Source organism: Pongo pygmaeus, chromosome 3 (genome assembly GCF_028885625.2).
Source record: "Pongo pygmaeus isolate AG05252 chromosome 3, NHGRI_mPonPyg2-v2.0_pri, whole genome shotgun sequence".
In the NCBI taxonomy this organism is placed as follows: Eukaryota; Metazoa; Chordata; class Mammalia; order Primates; family Hominidae; genus Pongo; species Pongo pygmaeus.
The window spans coordinates 196044109-196069042 of NC_072376.2; the positions used below are offsets into that span (position 1 = coordinate 196044109).

Genomic DNA, 24934 nt, shown 5'->3' on the forward strand with positions numbered 1-24934 from the left:
CCTATGATCATTCCCAGGTTCAGGCTCTAGGGCTTTATGGATGTAGTGATCTCAGTAAGGGAGGATAGAGAGCCCTAGAACTGGCCTTTTTTTATTTCTTCTGAAGCCAAAGTTTTCTGGAATTCAGGACATGATGAAAGACTTCTGTGTCCAGGCTTTTATCTAAGAGGACTGATGAGCTTCAGAGGAAAAGGTTGTGCAAGTATTTACAAGTTTATGAAACTGTGTCAATGGCCCACTGACTTCCAGGAGTGTTTACCATCAATAAAGAGCATTTGAAAATGCTAACAGGAATGAACACACTTGACTTGTCCAAATGAGAGAAGGGCTGTGACTTGAAAAGCAGCAGTGCAGAATTTAAAGACAAAGCCCCTTCACAGAACCCTAGTCCCCTGATATTCAAACTAGAGGCTTAAACAGGAAGGCTGTACTAATCTAAGCTGCCGTTTCAGTGGATCTTGCAGAGAAAAATCAGTAATGTCCTTATATCTCTACATCACTGATTAGAATGAGAGGTCAGATCTGCAACTACCTTTTAGAAAAGACACATTCTAAGACTGTAATTCAAAATAAATTCATCCTAACTAGCGTAATAACTTGAAGCAAATAGAAGTTGACAGGCACTTTAGAGATGAGATTCATATTTCATGGGAAAAGCTAGAATAGATCAGTGGGCTTCAAACTATTTTGTTTTTGTCACCCCCTTAAACAAAGTAGTTATACAAATTTAAATTTTTTTATTTTTTGAGATCATACGTTTTAAAAAACCTGTTTTCTTCTATATTAAATTATGCTTACAATTATTAGTTGTACACATTTGACTGAAAACAACCTAATTCTTATATAAATGTGTTAAACATTTTGATAATTTGAAACATAAAAAGTGAAAATGTATTGAAATATAAATGTGTCAAACATTTTGATAATATGAAACATAAAAAGTGAAAATGTATTGAAAATACCTCTCTGAGATGAATGGGAACTTTTTTCAAATAGTTTATATATTCATAGATGAATATTCCTTATAAGAATAAAACAAAATTCAGTTTCAATTCTAATCCTGTTTTCCTTTCTTATCAATATAAACAAAAGAAATCTTGCTACAAAATAAGTAAGTGGCAATGGAAGGATTTTTTTAAGTGATGCTATTCAGTTATTTGACATTCTTATTAGTCATATGTCAAAAATCATATTGTGATCTATTTCTAAAAAATATGTTGTCTATAAGCTGCCAGTTCTATCACATTTCTCATGAAAGCAAGGAATCAGCAACTAACTACTTTGAAAAAGATTTATTACACTGTTTTTAAAACCAATCCTTTTCCCGGTTTCTGTGTAGGATGCCAAAAAAAACTTTACCAAGGCTTAGCAAAATACTGCTAATTTTACCTGTTACTCTTCTACTTAGTGGTACTTTGTTTATCTGGTACACTCAGAATGCGGTGAAAAATGGAACTATTGCTCATATTAATTCACCTTTGATATTATAATTTTGTAATGCTTTCATCGTATTACAGGAAGATCTCATTTTATTACGCTTTATCATGCCTCCCAGATACCGTGTTTTTTACAAACTGAATGTTTGTGGCAGCCCTGCGTCAAGCAAGGCTATCGGCACCATTTTCCCAACAGCATGTGCTCACATCATGCCTCTGTGTTGCATTTTGGTAATTCTCAAAATATTTCAAGCTTTTTCATTATTATTAGATCTGTTACAGTGACCTTCAATCAGTGACCCTTGATGTTGCTCTTAGAATTGTTTTGGGGTGCCAGAAACCACACCCACATAAGACAGCGAACTTAATCAATAAATGTGTGTGTTCTGACTGCTCCGTGACCAGCATCCCCACCATCTTTCTCTTCTTGGGCCTCCCTATTTCCTGAGACAGAACAGTATTGAAATTAGGCCAATCAATAACCCTACAGTGGCCTCTAAGTATTCAAGTGAAAGGAAGAATCGCACGTCTCTCAGTTTAAGTCAAAAGCTAGAAATGATTAAGCTTAGTGGGGAAGGCATGTCCAAGATGAGATCGGCTGAAAGCTAGGCCTCCTGCGCCAAACACTTGGCCAGGTTGTGAGTGCAAAGGAAAAGTTTTTAAAGGCAATTAAAAGCACGACTCCAGTGAGCACGTGAATGATAAGAAAGCAAAACAGCCTTATTACTGATAAGGAGAACATTTGAGTGGCCTGGATAGACGATCAAACCAGATATAACATTCCCTTGAGCTAAAGCCTACTCCAGAGCAAGGCTCTCTCTTCAAATCTGTGAAGGCTGAGAGAGGTGAGGAAGCTGCAGAATAAAAGTTTGAAGTTAGCAAAGGTTGGTTCATGAGGTTTAAGGAACGAACCCATCTCTGCAACATAAAAATGCAAGGTGAAGCAGCAGGTTCTGATGTATAAGCTGCAGCAAGTTATCCAGAAGATCTAGCTAAGATCACTGATGAATGTAGCTACACTAAACAGATTTTCAATGTAGATGAAAGAGCCTTAGACTGGAAGAACATGCCATCTAGGGTTTTCATAGAGAGGAGAAGTCAAGGCCTGGCTTCAAAGCTTCCAGGGACAGGCTTACTCTGTTAGTGGGTAATGCAACTGGTGACTTGAAGTTGAAGCCAATGTTTATTGACCATTCCTAAAATCCCAGGGCCCTTAAGAATTATGCTAATTCTACTCTGCCTGTGCTCTATAAATGAAACAACAAAGCCTGGATGACAGCACATCTGTTTACAACATGGCTACTAAATATTTTAAGCCCACTGTTGAGACCTACTGCTCAGAGAAAAAGGTTGCTTTCAAAATATTACTTCTCATTGACAATGTACCTAGTCCCCCAAGAGCTCTGATGGAGATGTACAAAGAGGTTAATGTTTTCATGCCTGCAAACACAACGTCTATTCTGCAGCCCATGGACCAAGGAGTAATTTCAAGTCATATTTAATTTAATTTCAACTTTAAAGTCGTATTTAAGAAGTACATTTTGTAAGGCTATCGTAGATAGATAGTGATTTTCCTGTGATAGATCTGGGCAAAGTCAATTAAAAACCTACTGGAGGCCGGGCATGGTGGCTCACGCCTGTAATCCCAGCACATTGGGAGGCCGAGGCAGATGGAACATGAGGTCAGGAGATCGAGACCATCCTGGCTAACAGGGTGAAACCCCGTCTCCACTAAACATACAAAAAAATTTGCTGGGCATGGTGGCAGGTGCCTGTAGTCCCAGCTACTCGGGAGGCTGAGGCAGGAGAATGGCAGGAACCTGGGAGGCGGAGGTTGCAGTGAGCAGAGATGGCACCACTGCACTCCAGCCTGGGCGACAGACAGAGACTCTGTCTCAAAAAAGATAACACCTTCTGGAAAGGATTTAGCTTTCTAGATGCTATTAAGAACATTTATGATTCATGGGAAGAGGTCAAAAGACTAACATTAACAAGAGTTTGGAACTTGATTCCAACCTTCATAGATGACTTTGAGGGTTCATGCTTCAATGGCGGAAGTAACTGCAGATCTGATGAAAATAGCAAGAAAACGAGAATTAGAAGTAGAGCCTGAAGATGTGACTGAATTGCTGCAATCTCATCATGAAACTTTAATGGATGAGGAGTTGCCTCTTATGGATGAGCAAAGAAAGTGGGTATTTGAGATGGAATTTACTCCTGGTGAAGAAGCTGTAAACATTGTTGAAATAACAACAAAGGATTTAGACTATCATAAACTTAGTGGATAAAGCAGTGGCAAGGTTTGAGAGGGTTGACTCCAGTTCTGAAAGACGTTCTACTGTGGGTAAAAAGATATCAAATAGCATCACATCCTTCAGAGAAACCTTTCATGAAAAGAGTCAATCAATGTGGCAAACTTAATTATTGTCTTATTTTAAGAAATTGCCACAGACACTCCAACCTTCAGCAACCACCACCTTGATCAATCAGCTGCCGCCTACACTGAGGCAAGATCCTCCGCCAGCAAAAAGATTATGACTTGATCAGATGATCGTTAGCATTTTTTAGCAATAAAATTTTTTAAATTAAGGTTATACATTGGTTTGTAGAAACCTATTGGCTGGGCACAGTGGCTCATGCCTGCAATCCCAGCACTTGGGTGGCCGAGGCTGGTGGACCGCTTGAATCCAAGAGTTTTAGACCAGCCTAGACAACATGTTGAAACCCTGTCTCTAAAAAAAATACCAAAAAATTAGCCAAACTCGGTGGTGTGCGCCTGTAGTCCCAGGCACTTGGGAAGCTGAGGTAGGAGGATCACCTGAGCCCAGGGAGATTGAGGCTGCAGTGAGCTGAGATTGGGCCACTGCACTCCAGCCTGAGTGACAGCTTTTGAGACCCTGTCTCAAAAAAAAAAGGAAATAATGCTATTGCACACTTAATAGACTGCAGTATAGTGTAAACATAACATTTATATGCACTGGTAAACCAAAAATGTGTGTACCTCGCTTTATTGTGATATCTGCTTTATTGTGGTGGTCTGGAACAAAATGTGCAATATGTATGCCTGTATATGCTTTAAATGTGTCTATTTCATTAGCTCATTTAATTTATGGGAAATATCCACCACATAATTTAACTGTCGGAGCCAGTACTCATTGAAATCAAATTTACCATTTTTTTGTTTTGTTTTGTTTTGTTTTGAGATGGAGTCTTGCTCTGTTGCCCAGGCTAGAGTGCAGTGGTGTGATCTTGGCTCATTGCACCCTCCACCTCCCAGGTTCAAGTGATTCTCCTGCCTCAGCCTCCCGAGTAGCTGGGATTACAGGCGCCCGCCACCACACACAGCTAATTTTTTTGTATTTTTAGTAGAGACGGGATTTCACCATCGTGGCCAGGCTGGTCTTGAACTCCTGACCTTGTGATCCACCTGCCTCAGTCTCCCAAAGTGCTGGGATTACAGATGTGAGCCACCACGCCTGGCCCAAATTTACCTTTTGTCAGAAAAAGTCTGACTTATTTTTTCAGTTCAAATAAATTAATCTACATTTTGTTAGAACCTCTCAGTTCTGAATCCCTGCTCTAGGCAGATAGGTAACAAGATAAAGCACAAATCCTTGTCCTAACCTTGACAACTGGAATAAATAAAGCATCATTACATTTCATGTTTCTTACCTTATTGCTGTGTTCTTGGTAGTCATGAAATTCTTCTGCAGTTGAAAAGCATTCTTTGTAGAACACTTGGACACAGGAAGGGGAACATCACACACCGGGGCCTGTCATGGGGTCGGGGGAGTGGGGAGGGATAGCATTAGGAGATATACCTAATGTAAATGATGAGTTAATGGGTGCAGCACACCAATATGGCACATGTATACATGTGTAACAAACCTGCATGTTGTGCACATGTACCCTAGAACTTAAAGTATAATAAATAAATAAATAAAAAGAAAAGCATTCTTTGACAGTAGTTGGGGTGAGTGATAAGTTCATTAAAAAGGTTATCTGTCTTTCTTGATATATTTGACTTCAAAGCATGCCAGTAGTCCTGAATACCCCATTGTTAACCCCACATTTTGCCCTTAATGGAACTATGTTAAGCAGGGAAAGTCGCTGAAGCCCTACCTTGGGTTTATGGTGTCTTAAATAAAAGAGGCTTCACTACAAAAATACTTTTAATTTTGCCTTTTTTTGGCATACTGGAAATTTTATGCTCCAAGACAATGAGTCATAGTAATATTTTGGGTATGTGAGAGGTATGCCTTTCTTTTGTAAAGAAAATCAGCACGTGAATGTTATTGAGGGTCTGTTAATAGAAATTAATCTCCTACCCCGTTCTTTATTGAAAAGTTCTAATGTTTCCTAGGGATATGGCTACCCTGGTTTAAAGACCCCTGGACGAGATGATCCCCACGGGTACTAGAACTCAAAGATTCTGTGGTGTTATGATTAATTAGGTATTTTTTCATTACGGGAGGAAAAAAATCATCACAATTGCTATCCCATTCAAGCACACTCTACCAATCTTGGATCTTTTGTTTTAGAAATGAAGAACCCTCTTTTTCTGGAAAAGAGCCACCTGTTAAATTACCGATGTATGGGACTAATAGGATAAATAGATATACTTCCCGACACAACAATGTATTCACATATCATTTCTGTGAGAAAGATTTTAACCCCTCAAAATGAATTTGTGGAGAAAGCAACAAGACAAGAATACCTAGCTTATTAAATGGCTTTGACATAGTGAAACTGGAGACCCTAGAAATCAGAACTTGGTTACCATTACCACAGCTAATGCTCTTGGGTAAACATAATGTTTTGGAAAAAAATTCTGAAATTAGCAGCAGTTTATGAATTTATGCTTACCAGTTCCTAAAGCACAGGTATGCTATTAAAACTCAGAAAACCATTAATAGCAGCAATAGGGTCAACCCAAGAGAGTAGATTAAATTATGTATGCTTCAGATAGTAGATCGAACTTGTTAATGACAATCAAGTATCATAGCCTTAGAAATGTATAAACTTGATGAATAAGTCTAAATATAAACTATATTCATATTAAAATATGATATGTATACTAACATCTTAGAGGGGAAGAGAACAGCTACTCTACTCAGTACTTTAAAATTAGTTTCATGTAGAAGTCAACCAAAAGACAAAAACTTATGAGGAACTTATTATGAATTATAACATAGAGTATTATGTTATAGTATTCATGTCACGTTTTTTTGTTTTGTTTTTGTTTTTGTTTTTGTGAGATGGAGTCTCACTCTGTCGCCCAGGCTAGCGTGCAGTGGCACGATCTCGGCTCACTGCAAGCTCTGCCTCCCAGGTTCATGCCATTCTCCTGCCTCAGCCTCCCGAGTAGCTGGGACTACAGGCGCCCGCTACCACACCTGGCTAATTTTTTGTATTTTTAGCAGAGATCGGGTTTCGCCGTGTTAGCCAGGATGGTCTCGATCTCCTGACCTCGTGATCCGCCCACCTCAGCCTCCCAAAGTGCTGGGATTACAGGTGTGAGCCACCACGCCCGGCCTTCCATGTCAGTTTTTTAAGTTTTATCAATATAAAACTTATAAAAATAAGTATAAACTTTATGTCCTGATATTGTAAGTGTATTCTCTAGGGTGGTTCAGTGACTTAATATGTCTGATTTTATATGAAATAGACAAATAAATTTAAAACTTAATAATTTAAAATAATATTTTTGTTTTAATAAAAAGCAAAGATTTTATTGAGGATTACATACAACAGATGGTTTTGGAATTCCGCAGACCTTGATTTCAGTCTTGACTCCATCACTCACTTTGGCCACATCATTTACTTCTCTGAGCCTTAGTTTCCTCATCTCAAAATGATACCAACCTCTTGGGTGAAACTACCTGTCATATTGTAGGTTCTCAGTGAAGATTAGTTCCATTTCCTTCTCCCCTAAATCTTCTCAATAAAAGCTCCTTGATGACAAATGTAGGTTCCTTTGCAGAAGCTTCCTAAATGAAAAGTAGAAATTGGTCTCAGATAATTAAAAATTTCTGAGTAAAGCAAGACGTCTGTTTAGCTAGAAAGCAAAATAATCTCTGCGTGGTAGCATTATATATATATATTTTCTCTTTTTATTTAACTGTATGTTCTAATTTTGCTGAAATGAACAAGTATTACTACTGTAAAATAAATACTTTGAATCCTATGAATGATCTACAGTTTATAATCTAAGAGTTGATGTGTGGGAAAATTATATTGATTACTATAACTCAATTTGGAAATTTTATTCCTTAGATCATTTTATATTACTGAATTGGTTCAAGAAAAATAGACCTGATAGCTACTATTATTGTGAACACTGGGAAAGAAGAGAGGAAGGGAGATTATAAATAATGCCTTTTTATTGAGTTTTCTTGTACAACCCTCTTCTGCCTCATACCTGGGTTATTGCAACTGTGTCCTCACTCATCTCTTTGTTTCCAGGCTTCCCACAGTTACTGCACAGTCATGCTCTTGAAACAGTGATTTCATTTCACCTCTAGCCTGCTCAGAACCTTTAATGGGTCTCCATTTAGTTATAGCTGTCTCCATTTAGTTATAGTTGTGAAAACTGATGGCACGTGTGTCATGTAGGATGCAGTAGTCCAGGTGGAAAGCAATTCTAACATTTGCTAGTGATGTGCTCTCCCTCAAACCTCACATTTATCTGTTAAGTGTGAGTTTTTTGTGAATTGCTTCAGATCCTATAGGCCATAAACTGGGTCTGTGATTGCAGGTCATGTTCCTTAGTAATCTTCAATTCTGTTTCTCTTGATTATATACACACACCCCACCACCACACAAGAATAAGTGTGTTTGAGGCATCGAAATGCAATTTACCCATCATCAGTCTTCCAGTATCTGTTTTAAAAACATACCATAAATGACATGCACAGTAACAGAATACTAGTAAATATATACATCTTCAGGGAAAAGGGTGTAATAATACTCTTGATAGAGTGAAAATACGAAAAATCACTAGCATAAAGTATAAAGACCATATTCTTTAACCTGGTATTGAAGGCCCTCCACAGACGGATGCCACTTCCCTTCCCAACCTTATCCCGCATCCCTCCCACGACAAACCCATTCAATACCTCCTGAGAGCCAGATGCTGCAGCTTGCACTCGATGCACCAAACCTCGTGGAATCCTTGTAACGGTGCAATCATTATGTTACTCTCCCCATTTTCTAAATGAGGTTTAGTATCTTCCTTAAGATCACACAGCTAATTGTTGGCAGAGCCAGGATTCAAACCTAGGTTTGTCTGACTCCAAAACGAGTTTTCTTTATCTTCTTTTCTGGCCAGATGGATTTCTCTGCTGAGCACCAACCTAACACCTGACTAGTTCCACGGCCATGCTTGTGATAGCGATGTTTATCCCAGCTCAGAAACCTTATCCTACCTGTTCCTCAATGTTTACCGCCAAACTTAACTCCTGTGAAATCTTTCAACCTCCAGCCTGCAGTGATAGTGCCTTTCTCTGACCCCTACTCATATGTTGCTTTAGAGTCTCACTTAATTTATCAGTTTGTAGGTGTTGTCTCCCCACCCAGGTGATTACTACTTGATGGCAGAAGCTATGGAAGTCTAGATAATCTCTAAGATTCTACTCTTTGGTTTATATTTCTTTTTTTAAGTCACCTACGGTGCTGCCGCTAGCAGACACTCAGTAAATATAAACTCAGTGTTAAACTAATAACTCTTCACAGATAGTTAGAAGACTGTCTCCCTTATCACTAAGATGAGATAGCTTACAGCTCTCAGACTTAAAATCACATCCTCTACATTTTGAATTAACAGTTTAATGTTTTTTTAAAAAAAGACAAAGTTGGTGGTAAGTCAACTTTGTTATCAGTTTTTTTTTAAGAGACGGGGTCTCACTATGTTGCCCAGGCTGGACTTTAACTCCTGAGCTCAAGTGATCCTCACCCCTCACCCTCTGGTTGTTATCAGTGTAAAAGGGCTGAATTGACAGAAGATAATTTGCCCAGTTCCATTCTGTTCCTCAGCCTTCTGGACCCATCTGCATGAGAGACAATGTAGTTATATTTCCACTCATGGCAAATTGCAGAAATTCTGTCGTGACCCGCATCAGAAGAACTGAGAAAGAACCTTGGCAAAGAGGGAAAAGGGGAACACCTTACCAAAAAGAGGAGTCTTGGATCTGTTTTCTAGAAGGAGGCCATGCAGGAAGAGAAGAGATGGTATCTCTTAACAGGTGGCAGGGATCCGGGGAGAAAAGAGGTTTTGTTCCTATGCATCAAAGATCAGTGTGGTCAGAAGTAACACAGTATGTCCACTAAGACTACAAGTGAGTTTGAAATGAGGGTCAAAAGAAAGAGGAAAAGTTATAACAGCCTACACAAAAGCTATGTGAGCACTTAAGCTTACCCCTCCTTCCTTTCCCCTCACAATGCCCCAAGTACCCCTTCTCTCTCTCTCTGCCAACATCTGATGTTTTTCATTCATCCTAGTATATCATTTAGATAGAACTACATGCATCCGAGCCATTGATTCGTTTTATTGTTTGCTTAAGGATTGATTTAGAAATCTCCGTAATCCATTCTGCCTTAATTTATACTTTGCAGTGTTATAGTATGTTTAGAATGACTGATAAGTACCAGACCTAATCTCTCCCAAGAAATAACAAGACACATAATTTGTAAGATAGTTATGTTTCAAGTGAACAGAAAGACTGTAGGTGTGAAAACAGCTTTAGTAGTAGGCATACCTTGGAGGAAGTCAAAAGGATTTTAACTTAAATATCTTACGAGCTAAATCAGAATTAGTAAAACACCAGTATCTAATAGTGGAAGCTTTTAAAGTGCAAATTTTATGAAAGTAATTTATCAGAAGATGAAATGGCTTGAGCATTTAGTAAAAATAACTTTTTCAAAAAGTTTAAAAACCTTTTTTGTTCTGTTTTTTAAAAAAAATTTTGTTCTTCATCAATGGATCTCTTACATTCAGGAAAATTAGGTGGATTTACGCAAGAAAATAACACCATAGATTCCGGAGAACTTGATATTGGCCGAAGAGCAATTCAAGAGGTTCCTCCCGGGATCTTCTGGAGATCACAGCTCTTCATTGATCAGCCACAGTTTCTTAAATTCAATATCTCTCTTCAGAAGGATGCATTGATTGGAGTATATGGCCGAAAAGGCTTACCGCCTTCCCATACTCAGGTAAGAGTAGGCTTTCTTATCAACAAAATAAAAACTGCTAGTTGCATTTTTTGAAATTATTCTCTTTCTTAAGCTCAGCTGTTTGGTTAACTGTTTGACGACTTTTGAATTGACTTTCTACAGTAGAAAGAATTTTGAATGTAGGTTACTTGTTCTGAGGTTTTTGAATCAGTAGTGGGAACAACAATATTTTCTTCATGATTTGACTGTTTAAAATGTACTGAATTTTGTGAGTAACTTAATGAATATTGAGCATCATCTGAGCACCCAGTAAAACACAATGGATTTTCCAAGTGTTTTACAAAGATTCTATGATAATTTCTGATGATCTTATTCCTTTCATGTAATAGATGCATAACATATTCATCTCCAACATGTATTCATTCTGTTGAAAATGTATTTTTTTAGTTTATGCCAGATGTACTCTTAGTAGAGAAATGATGGGAACATCAACATAAATATGATGACATGAGCTTTATCAACTCAGGTGCTGTTCCTCATCTAAAATGATCAACGCTGAGATAAAGAGGCAAAAGAGCTTTCAGAGATAACCAAGTATGATCATATTAGTGTGGTACACAAAACAATTCAGATATCCTTAATATCAAAGAACTTTAAAGTCGTTTCCCTTGCATAAAAAGTCCCTCACAACAGCAATCACAGATGGAGAACTACTGTCAGTTCCACAGCCTTTTTCATAATCTAATACAGTACCAGGTCATAGTATGTAAACTGGAAATTGTCGCTTAATATAGGTTTCATCATCTCCAAGAGAAGTTATTTAAATTACCTACCATAAAATTGGAACTGAGACTTTCCCCAAGATCAACTATTACGTTAGTACATAGAGGAATATCAAAAATGTAATGGTTGATTAATTAAAATTGACAGTAGGATGAGCCTAAAGTTATATTCAGTAATCAGTTTATTTACCCAGAGAATTTCATGCTGATTTAGTGTGATTTATAAAATAAGGACTGGAGAGTTTTCATGTATGCTTTATATCGTATAATTTTGTGAGAAATACTTTTTCTATAACCTAGGAGCATAAATTATGAAGAAACATTATCACATGTTAATAAAGAAATTATATCTTTAAAGAAAGATGAGTAAGATTTCAACATGCTTTTTCTAATGTAATTGTGGATTTAGTTCATATACATATATTAATTTTATGGCTGTGAAATTTCTGAATATCAGGCTTTAGTGTATTCATTTTTCCTATTTAATATTTTTAATATCTATATTATTAAAGTAAATTTGATCCTTGTGCATTGTATACTTCTTATAATGTACCAATGGCCAATTTTAAATTTTATGTTTTTGTTTGTTTGTTAGGGTTTTGGTTTTTGTTTGTTTTGTTTTTTGTTTGAGACAGGGTCTCACTCCGTCTTCCAGGCTGGAGTGCAATGGCACAATCTTACCTCACTGTAGCCTCAACCTCCTTGGCTTACTTAGGTGATCCTTCCACCTCAGCCTCCTGGGTAGCTGGGACTACAGATGCGTGTCACCGCCCCCAGCTAATTTTTGTATTTTTTGTAGAGATGTGGTTTCACCATGTTGCCCAGGCTGGGCTTGAACTCCGAGGCTCAAGCAATCCGCCCACCTTCCCAAAGGACTGGGATTACAGGCATGAGCCACCACGTCTGGGCTATTTTATTTTATTGTTTGAGATGGAGTTTTGCTCTTGTTGCCCAGGCTGGAGTGCAATGGCATGATCTCGGCTCGCCACAACCTCCGCCTCCCAGGTTCAAGTGATTCTCCAGCCTCAGCCTTCTGAGTAGCTGGGATTACAGGCATGCGCCACCACGCCCAGCTAATTTTGTATTTTTAGTAAACATAGGGTTTCTCCATGTTGGTCAAGCTGGTCCCGAACTCACAACCTCAGGTGATCCGCCCTCCTCGGCCTCCCAAAGTGCTGGGATTACAGGCATGAGCCACCACACCCAGCCAGTCTGGACTATTTTAAATTTTAGGTTTGACTCCAGTTCATCTTATAGGTGACACTGACTAGGATATAATAACCAGATTTACTTAAGGCAGGGCACGGTGGCTTACGCCTGTAATCCCAGCACCAGGAGGCCGAGGTGGGTGGATCACTTAAGGTCAGGAGTTCCAGAACAGCCTGACCAACATGGTGAAACCCCGTCTCTACTAAAAATACAAAACTAGCCGAATGTGGTGGTGCACACCTGTAATCCCAGCTACTCGGGAGGCTGAGGCAGGAGAATTGCTTGAACCCTGGAGGTGAAGGTTGCAGTGAGCGAGAAATGATGACATTGCACTCCAGCCTGGATGAAAGGAGCAAAACTCTGTCTAGGAAAAAAAAAAAAAAAACAGATTTTCTTAAGTGGAAGTCCTCTATAACTTCAATTATAGTAGACAAATTGGATTTATAGCAATTGTCCAGTGAAATATGAAAAAATATTTTTCCACTGAAACCACATATGTGATTATTTGTGTATAATTCAAGAAATATACCTCTAAGCTGAGCACAATAGTGAACATGTAACTTACAAATTCTAGAAAATAATTTCAGATAAGAATTGTCTATTGTGTTGTGTACTTGAAAGGTTTATTTAAAGATTTAGTTGACTCTGCAAGTTGTATATAACATTTAAGATTAGAGAAATGAAAGGTGCAGTTTCAGGTTTTCTCATAATCCTTCTAGTATTTAAACACAATACATGTGATATCCCCTTTTCTTTTCTACCACAATATATGTGTTTAAGTAGGTTATGCATTTTCTTAAGCTTCATGGTTATTATAGTTTCTTCCTGTGGTTTATTGAAGATCAGCAGAGCAAACAACTGTTTCTGAGTTCAGTGTTTAAACATGAAATATTCCATAAAGCAGCCCAAATTGAACATTTCTCTGTTTCTGGGAAACATTAAATAAATCAACCTGAAATAATTAAAATTGGCCAGTCATTCAGAATAGTTGCTTGAGCTTTCACAGTCTTTGTGATCCTTTGTAAAACTGCCCGTTTGATTGTTGCCAAGGAATCAGTGGGCTCTCTTCTCCCTGATGCCAGTTCATTCTCCTAGTCAGTTAGTGGCCTCAGGAGGCAATGCACAGCCCTATGGTGAAGTATACTGTAGCATCTTAGTGCATTCACACCAAGGCTCTTGTCGAATAGGAGTTGGAAGCCTGAGTTCTAAGCATACCCTTACCACCTTTTCACTTTGTGACCTTGCAGCGTCCCTTCTCTGAGCCTTAGTGTCCATTGGTAAAATGAAAGAGTTGGATCAGATGATCTGTAAAATCTCTTTATTCTCTGTATTCCAATTACAGCAAGACTGTGCCACTACCAAAGAGTTGATGCAAGGACACAGTTAAGTATTCATAGATTCTAAGAACTCATCGTTTTAGTAACAGAATTGAGTTAAACATATAATCTTAACTGTTCAGAAGTGAACTACCAAGATAACTGAAACAAAATCTATTTGTTTTTAAATGGACTATTAGATAATCAGCATAAATACAATAAACATGGACAAACTTTTCTTCTATTGATTTTCCAAAAGACGACTTGTTAATACATTGTAGTTTAAAGCAACTTTATTTGTATTTTTTTTTCTTTTGAGTAATGATTTTTTTTTTTTATGAAGTATTTATTGATCATTCTTGGGTGTTTCTCGGAGAGGGGGATGTGGCAGGGTCATAGGATAATAGTGGAGAGGTCAGGAGATAAACACATGAACAAAGGTCTCTGGTTTTCCTAGGCAGAGGTCCCTGCGGCCTTCTGCAGTGTTTGTGCCCCTGGGTACTTGAGATTAGGGAGTGGTGATGACTCTTAAAGAGCATGCTGCCTTCAAGCATCTGTTTAACAAAGCACATCTTGCACGCCCTTAATCCATTTAACCCTGAGTTGACACAGCACATGTTTCAGAGAGCACGGGACTGGGGGAAAGGCCATAGATCAACAGCATCCCAAGGCAGAAGAATTTCTCCTAGTCAGAACAAAATGGAGTCTCCTATGCCCACCTCTTTCTACACAGACACAGCAACAATCTGATCTCTCCTTCCTTTCCCCACACTTCCCCCCCTTCTCTTCAACAAAACCGCCATCATCCTCATGGCCTGCTCCCGATGGTCGCTGTCTCTTCGGAGCTTTTGGGTACACCCTCCAGACGGGGCAGCCGGGCAGAGGCGCTCCTCACCTCCCAGAGGGGGCGGCCGGGCAGAGGCGCTCCTCACTTCCCAGACAGGGCGGCCGGGCAGAGGCGCCCCTCACCTGCCAGACGGGGCGGCCGGGCAGAGGCGCTCCTCACTTCCTCCCAGACGGGGCGGCCGGGCAGAGGCGCTCCTCACTTCCCAGACGGGGCGGCCGGGCAGCGGCGCTCCTCACCTCCCAGACGGGGCGGCAGGGCAGAGGCGCTCCTCACTTCCCAGACGGGGCGGCCGGGCAGTAAAGCAACTTTAAATGAGGATTTTTAAAGCGTGTATATTTGGTAATATTAAATCATAAGAAAATGACCTTTAAACCGAGCTTTCACACTAAAATTGTCTCACTTTATATGAAACCTTTATCAGGTATAAGCTTTGTCTCATGGCGGGCCCTGCGGAGTAGTGCAATGGAAGAGTTAGCCCCAGGAATTTCTTCCTAAAAAGAGCATAAGGTCCTAAGACTCCTCTTCTCCCCAAAAATATATCTGTGTCTCCATCTTAGAAGTATTACAAAGCAAAACTCACATTTGCCCTTAAGTGACCACTTTATGCCCTAAGAACAAAGATTATTAAGTATTTTCATTCCTTGTAATTTGGTAATTTTTGGCACAGATGGTTTTGGTGTTAAAGTAGGGAACTTTTTTTTAGGTATTTGAATCACCTCCTGAATTCATGTGTGAAACGCTTCTGCAGATGAACCTAGAACTGGGTAGATACTCAAAACCTGTCAGCTCCTCCTCCCCACCATCATGCCTGCTACGCTGGCCTCATGCTATTGTTCACAGTGTGATGTGAATGGTTATTTCTGTGATAAAGGTGATGGTTGTGCTTTTGCCTTGAAAGACCAGCTAAAACTCAAAATTCCTCCCTTTCACTTTTTCAGTTACTGTGTTTAATGTTAGGGAAGAAAAATGTTTATATGCTTGGGTCATAAAAAGAAACTTTTTCTTGTCTCTTTGCCGTGCAAATGTGTAAATATTTAAACCTGATGAGGAAGTGAATGGCTTATTTGAAACAGAGTCGCCATTCAAAACTGCTGAATTAATTTTCCTCTGATAATTCTAGAATAGAATTCCAGTCAAATTTTTGTAGGTCGTGTATCCACACCAGTCAGTATTTTCATCCTTTTAAGGTACAAATGAAAATAAATGTTTTTGACTGCTGATCAGGTTATACTGTTTTTATATATTTCTCACAGCTGAATTCTGTTCTAATGAAACTACACAAAAGAACAAAAAAAGGTTTTACTTATAAATAAAAATTTTAGTAAGTCAGAAACTGAATTAGATATTCTAAGTTCTCTCCAATATTAACAGTAGAGGTCTATGATCAGTAAAATGGCAATCTATTTTACTGTGATTCTCGGAAATTCCAACAACTGATTTTATTCCAGTTTGATTGGATTAAGAGATTCATATAATCTTTTTCTTGAACAGGCCTCTGATGAAATTCCATTTAAGAAATCTATCAGAAAGTAGAATATATATGATTTTTATATGCAGTATTATAATAATTATTTATATATAGTACTATGGCATATGTTTCACCATAAACACACTTCAGGAATAGAATGAAACTAGGTAACATTCTATAGACACTGAATCACTCTACTTTTAACAATTGTTATCCAAAAAACTTCTTGAAACTACATTGGAAAGTCTTTTCAGTGTCTTTCAAATTCCCTGTATTATTTCTAGTTACAAAATTTTACCCCACTATATTAACAATCACATTTTATATTTTTAATTCTTTTTTAAACTCTCCAGTCACCAATGTTCATGTCTAATTTTACTAAAACAAAACTTAGGTTTAGTGATGATGACCCATTCATAAGAATAATCAGGCACATTTACTGTTACTGCCGTCCTTTCAGAACCTCTCCATTGTTTAACTGTTTAGATCAAAGATGTAAAGGCATCTTGTTACATGTCTTTAATCTCACAATAACTAAGTAAAGCCCATGGCGTTCTCCATGGTGCTTGAGATGGTCACATCAGGGTCACAAGAGAGGTGGAGTAGGGTGGGAGAAATGACCCCACTTGGAGCAAAGTGCTCTTGAGTTCACAAGCCAACCCCACCATTACCAGATGTCTGAGAGCCTGCTACAGCTCCTCAGGATTCAGATTCCTTCCTCTGTAAAGTGCAAATGTGAAAGCCTTCCTATGAGGGTTCCTGTGAGGAACCAGCAGAGTAAGGATTCAGCAGTAGTTGTTGCTACGAGAATGTTAAATCAGAGAAGACCGTACAGGGTTATCTTGTGGTCTAATTAAAACAAGGTTGCTGGCAACATGGATGGAACTGGAGGTTATTGTGTGAAGTGAAATAAGCCAGGCACAGAAAGTCAAATACCGCATGTTCTTGCTTATGTGTGGGAGCTAAAAAGGTGAATGAGCAGAAAGAGGAGAATGATGGTTCTCAGCAAACTAACACAAGAACAGAAAACCAAACGCCGCATGTTCTCACTCATAAATGGGAGTTGAACAATGAGAACACATGGACACAGGGAGGGGAACATCACCCCAGGGCCTCTGAGGGCGTCAGGGGCTAGGGGAGGGATAGCATTAGGAGAAATACCTAATGTAGATGACGGGTTGATGGGTGCAGCAAACCACCGTGGCACGTGTATACCTGTGTAACAAACCAGCACATTCTGCACATGTACCCCAGAACTTAAAGTATAATAAAATAAAATTAAAAAAAAAGAAGGAGTAGAATGATACCAGAGGCTGGGAGGGCACTCAAAATATGTATGACTATTATATATCAATTATGAAATTAATGCATTAAAAATAAGCCTGCTGGATTGGAAATGTCAGTTCATATAGATTTTATGTTTGTATCCCCAAACCGCCTAAACTCATCCAACTTTTGATCAGTCAGTAGAATTAAATAAATTTGGAAACCATATTGCCCAATAAGGGAAAAAAATGGTCCCTGATGTTTGAATCCAGCCCTGTGTGGCGGGTAGTTTGCGTCCTTGTAAATGCTATGCATAGGAGACGTCTACTATTTGGACCTGTCAGGAACTTCTTTCTAACATTGTATTTGTTAGAGCAAAGGAAGACAGCTTGAAGAAAAAAAAAAAAAGAGAGAAGCAGCCACCCTTTATATTTCTATTTTTCCTCGTCCTCCCCCTAGTATGACTTCGTGGAGCTCCTGGATGGCAGCAGGCTGATTGCCAGAGAGCAGCGGAGCCTGCTTGAGACGGAGAGAGCCGGGCGGCAGGCGAGATCCGTCAGCCTTCATGAGGCCGGCTTTATCCAGTACTTGGATTCTGGAATCTGGCATCTGGCTTTTTATAATGATGGGAAAAATGCAGAGCAGGTGTCTTTTAATACCATTGTTATAGGTAAGAATAGTCTTCAAAGCAGCATTGTCCAGGCTACAGCCTGAACGCCGTGTTTAATAAAAACTAAATTATCTGTACCAATTTGGGGTAATTCCTAGGGTGTTAAAGCCCAGGTAAAATGTGAGAATTATTTTTAAACCTTTATTTGGAAATATGTAACAAACTGTGAAGCACTGGGAGAAAATATTATCTGGAATTACCTTGGGAGAGGAGGATACGTCATGAAACACTTTGAAAATCTGCATTTGAAGTGACAGGGCTTTGCTTTACTACTCAAATTATCTAGCATAAACGAAGATCAAAGTGATACCGTGTATCTTTCGCAAGAGGCAGGCTATGCAACAAGTGTTCCTTCTTTCCTTTTTCTTCAGAGTCTGTGGTGGAATGTCCCCGAAATTGCCATGGAAATGGAGAGTGCGTTTCTGGAACTTGCCATTGTTTTCCAGGATTTCTGGGTCCGGATTGTTCAAGAGGTATGTTTTTCTTAAGCCAATATAAATAAGCTGTAGAAACACAAGTGATTCCGAAAACTACCGAGACAGGAAAGAAAGCGGGGGGAAACTGGCATATTGCTTGTTCCAGCGATGTGTCTTTTCTTTCGGAAGCTCGGTGGAAAATGTGGCTGTAATTCTTCTGTCGTGTCTTGTTTCACAGCGGCCTGTCCAGTGTTATGTAGTGGCAACGGGCAGTACTCCAAGGGCCGCTGCCTCTGTTTCAGCGGCTGGAAGGGCACCGAGTGTGATGTGCCGACTACCCAGTGTATTGACCCACAGTGTGGGGGTCGTGGGATTTGTATCATGGGCTCTTGTGCTTGCAACTCGGGATACAAAGGAGAAAATTGTGAAGAAGGTAAACATGTCAATATTTACAGAAGTCTGTTGTTATCTTCATAAAGAAACAGATTGTATCTGTAATCTTTAGTTGGGCAGATCTCTTTATACACTTCCTTTTGAAAGCAATTTTGAAAAATCCATATTTATGAATGCATTGTTTTCCTAACATTTTAACTAATAAAAAGAACAAGCACCAAAGGGCCCCTTTGCTCTTTTTCAGCAGTGTGAATCGTTCCTTTTCTTCACTCTGAGAAAGCAAGCAAACCTTTGTGCCTTGAAACTAACAGCGGACTGTTGATTTTATTTTTCTTTTTATAGTTTTTTACATTGATGCCAGCTTCTAAATCTGGCATTTTGACATCTCTAGAAAGACAGAATAGTACACATAATATGCTACTGAAAAGAAGTATGGCATCATGGATTTGTTCCATAGCTGTGGATACCATACTGTAAAGTGCAGGTGAATTGTTTTTTCAGAAAGCAAAAAAAGCACCATTTCCGTTCTTCAATCAAATTGATTTTATTGATCTGCACACAAAAAGTAATGCAATTAAGTCTCTGGAATTAAATTTTCAGGCCATTGACCCTACAAGTGTAAAGTTTTATTGAGTCAAATTGCTAAATTAAATCTCGTCATCTAAAGCACATTAAAGTGAATTAAGAAGGATAGAGAGTATACAACTCATTTATTCCTCAAACAGTGTGAGGATCCCATACAGCTGTCAGTACTCAGTGGTCACAGATTTTGTTATAGAGAAGGCAATACTTATTACTCTGTGATTAGGCAGAACAGAGAGCAATAGTCTGAAACCTCAAGAGCCTATGTGTGTAATTCAGGAAAATTACAAATCCTTGCAAGAGTCTCAATTACCTACATGGCATTAGGCTGGTTCTTAATGCTTTATTGTATTATAATTCTTTGCATTTTCAGAAACAAGTTCTTGAAAATGGTAGATAAATATTTGATTATCCAAAATGTTCATATAAATTAGATTAGGATTTAATTCTTTTTTCTGCATGCACTATGATATCTTCTGGATTTAATAAAATTGTTCTTTTCTTTACACCAGCTGACTGTCTAGACCCTGGGTGTTCTAATCATGGTGTGTGTATCCATGGGGAATGTCATTGCAGTCCAGGATGGGGAGGTAGCAATTGTGAAATACTGAAGACCATGTGTCCAGATCAGTGCTCTGGTCACGGAACATATCTTCAAGAAAGTGGCTCCTGCACATGTGACCCTAATTGGACTGGCCCAGACTGCTCAAACGGTGAGGTTAATAAATGCAGTACAATCGAGTTGCTTAATACAGTTTAGCTAAAGATGATATTTTAATTTTTAAAACTCCCTTTTTAAACCTAATACAAATTTTAGTAAGTTGATTCTTTATGGAAATAAATATTAAAAGTAATGATATGTAGTTGCCTTATAAAAAAGAAGGAACCAGGCTTAGCCAATTTGTCACTAAAATTTTGCCTTTAGTATTATGGGGAAGACTCATCTTCATTTGCATAAGATACCATATCTTCTTAACTCTCAATTTATGGAACTACTAACCAAAACTAACCCTCTAAAATCTTAAGTATAGCTTGGGGATTTAAGCACATTATCTTGTAAACAGGGAAGGCTCAATTTTAAAAAATCGTTTGACAATATAAGGCTAAACATGATCACAGTAAAGAGTATACATGTATAGATATTATGATATGAATAAATGGTTCATCACTGAGTTTTTAATCATAATACGGTTATAATAGAAATAGTACAAGGTAATTTCATTCAATCAGCCAAGTTGTTATTGAGCACTTACTATGTGTGTGGCATTGTGATAGACCCTGTGAGAATAAAAGACTTAACAAATCGTGTCTGCCCTCTAGAACAATGGCTTTCTAATTTTTTGACCTTGAACTATCATCTTAAATACATTTTTACATTATGACCTAGTATAAGTATACCTGCACATACTCACATAATTGAAATAAACATTTTACAAAGTGATACATGCTGATTTTTTTTCAAGTCTATTTTATTTTTTTCAAATGTTGGTTGCAACTCATGAGCTAATTCCATGAGTCATAAGTTACGGTTTGAGAAGATGCCATTCTAGTGTGGAAGATTACAGTTTATTTAGGGAGATAAGATGAATACATATGAAAAATTCTAAATCAATACATTCTAGTTTAATACTATATTGAGTGTTACATGGAATATTATGCTAAATTCAGTGGACATTCAGAGGAGTGATTCTAACTTAATGAGTATTCAAAGTTTTCAAGGAGACTTGTATTAACAGTTCTTTATTTAATGATGGTGGTAGTCTGGGTAAGGGTGTAATTTTTGGCTAGGTGAACAGTATTAGAAAGTACTTAAGAGCATGGACTGTGAAATCAGATGTGTGGATTCATAGCCAATCTGTACTCCTTAAGAGCTATGTGACCTTAGGCAAATTACTATATGCCTCAGTTTACCCATCTGTAAAATCGTGGGACACTCTTCACAAAGACGCTGTGGGAATTACTTGGAATAATATATATAACATACTTAGTACAAAGCTTGGCTGATAATAAATTCTAAAGATAGCTTCCACCACCATCATCCCTACCATAGAACATCCCTAATCTGAAAGTCAAAATGCTCCAAAATTCAAACCTTTTTGAGCACCAACATGATGCTCGAAGGAAACGCTCATTGCAGCATTTCAGATTTTGTATTTTCAGATTAGGGATGCTCCGGTGGTATTTATTCTGCAAATATTATAACATCTGAAAAAGTTTAAAATCCAAATCACTTCTGGTTCCAAGTAATTTAAATAAAAGATTAGCGAAGATGCAATTGTGAGAAATATCATTATATTCAAGGGACAGTGAAAAGTATTTGGAGGCAAAAAAATTGGATTGGGCCCAATTATGGGGAGTACAGATTAGAAATGATAGTTTTAGACAATGGAGGATTTACCAATAGCAATAATTTGCCCACTAAGACAATGAGAGTATTGTTTTTGGAAAACTATCCTGTAGATAATAAGTCAGACAGCATGAATTGTGAGACTTTGATGGCGAAGAGACAAGCTGGAGGACTTTCCCACAAGCGTGGGGTGATGAAAGCATGAATTCGTTGGGAGTCAGTAGAAATAAAAAAGATAAATCTGAGGGACATTTGAAAGGAAAAGCAGACAGGACCTGCTGAAAAAAACACAATAGAGACGCATGTTGAGAAGAGCTGTAAGAATGAAGCAAGGAAAATTGGTGCTAATGTTAATGTCCCTGAATGAAGCAAGAAAGTTGGGAAAGGGGGAGGCTGATTGAAGAGGCGGGACGTAGGGAGGCAATGGAAGAGAAGTGAGAAATAGAAAAGAGATGAATTCCGTTTGGAAACTCAAACTAAGCAAAACTACACAGTTCATCAAAAGAAGAGGAAAAATGAGAAAGAGAAGCAGGGAAGAGAGAAGTGGAGGAGGAAGAGGACGATGATAGAGGAGGAAGGACAACCAGAAGAAACGAGAAAGAAAATGGATTTTACTAGCAGTGTTGAGTGAATGAAAACATCCTGCTTAGATTAAACATAAGTCTTGGCTTCAGTGAAGGGGTCTATCTACTTTCCTGCCCACACTGATTGCCCCCTTCTCTAAGCCTGTTTAACAGTAAGTGGCTGAGAACCAGAACTCAGACACTGAACTGCCTGGGTTCAAATTTTGGACTGGCCCCGTCACAAAAAAAAAAAAAAAAAAATTTTGGACTGGCCATTCACTAGCAATATGACGTTGGGCAATTTATTTAATATCTCTGTGCCTCTGTTTCTTTATATGTAAAATGGAGATAACTACAGGACTACTTTATACAGTTGAGGTAAGGCTTAAATGAGCTAGTATGTGAAAAGCACTTAGAATAGCACCTTAGACAGTAAGTGCTCGTAAGTGTTAACCATTAATAGACGTAGTAGAGGGTGGTGATAGTAGTTACTATGGTAGAAGTATTCTAAAGGCTAATTGTAGTTTGTCATACTTAATTTCTCATCAATTCGGAGGAGCTTCCACATTAAAGTAGTGATTGGACATGGTTCCCCAAATGTGAAAGTTATGAAATGCAAATTGTTTCCTCTATTAGTACAATCTAATGGCATAAAACTACATGAAATCTTGTGCTAATAAGCTAATTCACATCTTTATTTTTAGCAAGAAGTAAAAAGGCTAGTAATTTTTACAAATTGCTGTTCCCTGGCCTTTTGAGAAGCTTGGGTGACATCTCTGCTGCCTTATGAGTCAGTATCAGCATGACAGATTTATCTGCTACTCTTTACCTACTACAGATTGAATCCTGGAAGCCCAGACCAACAAATGTTTCCTATCAGCTAATGTATTATATTGATGAAAATTTTCTGTTGAACTCATATACTACTTAGAGACAAGTTTCCATCCTGAGTTCTCCTTCCCATTTTGATTTTTGTATGAGTTTTCTTCCTCCTTCTCTCCCTCTCTTATCTCTCCTTCCTTCCTTCCTTCCTCCTTCTCTTCTTCCCTTCCTTCCTGTTTTATTCATTCTCCCTCATCTTTTGGCCCATACACGTCTGGATAGCTTGAGGAACCAGAAACTTTGGTGAGAAAATTCACATCTGCTAGAGCAAATAACATGCATAGAATAAATAAGAGTAAAAACACAAATTGGGATCTGGATTAGAGAGAGCCTGGAATGTCTTACTCAAGAGTTTGAGGGTATTACCACCAACCAGCACTTATCCAGCATGAGGGACTGCTATTATTTTAAATACCATGTTAACTTGTTTTGTCCTCTATTCGTAAAATATATTTTGTAATTACATGTAATTTACATATAAAAGAAGCATTTAGTGTTTTCTGTTGAGTTTTTACCTACACTAAAAAACCCTTTCCACAAAAAATATCCAGTTAAATGTTATAGAGATAATTACTTCTATAGTAAAGCTACTTGGTTTAGGTCTCTTCTGCCCCCATCAGTAAAACAGGCATATTAAGGCTAGCTGTAGAATATTACTTGCTTGAAATACCGTCATTCAGATTTGCTTCCTACAATTATCCAAGTCGGAAAGGAACAAGCACAGTAGCCCCTTTTTTCATATAAAGTTATTATAGTATATTACCTGAATTATTTTATAAAGGGTAGTTTGTAACTGATACTAAATAACTCAAAAGTTAATTCAGCCCTCTTCATAAGATGATACTGCTATGAATTGGAAAATATACATATAAATGTTAATTGAAAGATTAAATTGGCTGCCAAAAATCACATATCATTATTTTACATATTTAGACTGAATTTTTTTCATGCTACTGTAATTATTTTGGTAGTTGAAAATCTACTTTTTATATTATATTTTTTATGTCCAACTTCTTTTACTCAACATCGTGTTTGTGAAATTCATCTATGTTGTTAGTTTACTCATTTTAATTGGGGTATGATATTCCAATAGCATGTTTATTCTGCAGTTTATTGATCCAATCTATGATGTTTGGATATTTGGATTGTTTCCAGTTTGGGCTAATATAAATACTCTACAGCAGTTAGGAACATTTTTATAATGTCTTTTAGTGATTATATATATGCATATCTGTGGTGTTTACACATAGCAGTGGATCTGCTGGGTTATATGGTATGCATTTTTTTTTCCAAAGTGGTTGTACTGATTTGTACTCCAACCAGTAATATAATTATCTTAGAATAAATATCCCAATTAATTTTAGTAATCCATTGTATAGACGTGCATAATTAAACTCTCTTTTCTCCTACTAAAAAAAAAAAAAAAAAAAAAAAGAAAATCTACTTTTACCTGTGTACTAAATGACTGTTTAATCATAGTGAGCAGAGATCTTTATCCTATTCATCTTGATATCCTCAATGCAAAAAAGAAACTTCACATATATTTAACTCTCAATAAATAGAGTAGCATAATGAATACAATACTC

At 37.9% G+C, this 24934-nt stretch overlaps 1 protein-coding gene across 17 annotated transcripts in view; it reads left to right on the top strand.

The window, feature by feature from the left end:
• TENM3 (teneurin transmembrane protein 3) overlaps positions 1-24934 on the top strand; it is a 651439-nt gene that overhangs the window by 510735 nt on the left and 115770 nt on the right. For all 17 annotated transcript variants that reach the window (XM_063664302.1, XM_063664304.1, XM_054484271.2 and 14 more), the window contains 5 exons: positions 10432-10646; positions 17955-18165; positions 18537-18638; positions 18820-19014; positions 20069-20269. In XM_063664302.1, the coding sequence (XP_063520372.1) occupies positions 10432-10646; positions 17955-18165; positions 18537-18638; positions 18820-19014; positions 20069-20269 (924 nt within the window). The remainder of the gene's footprint in view (positions 1-10431; positions 10647-17954; positions 18166-18536; positions 18639-18819; positions 19015-20068; positions 20270-24934) is intronic.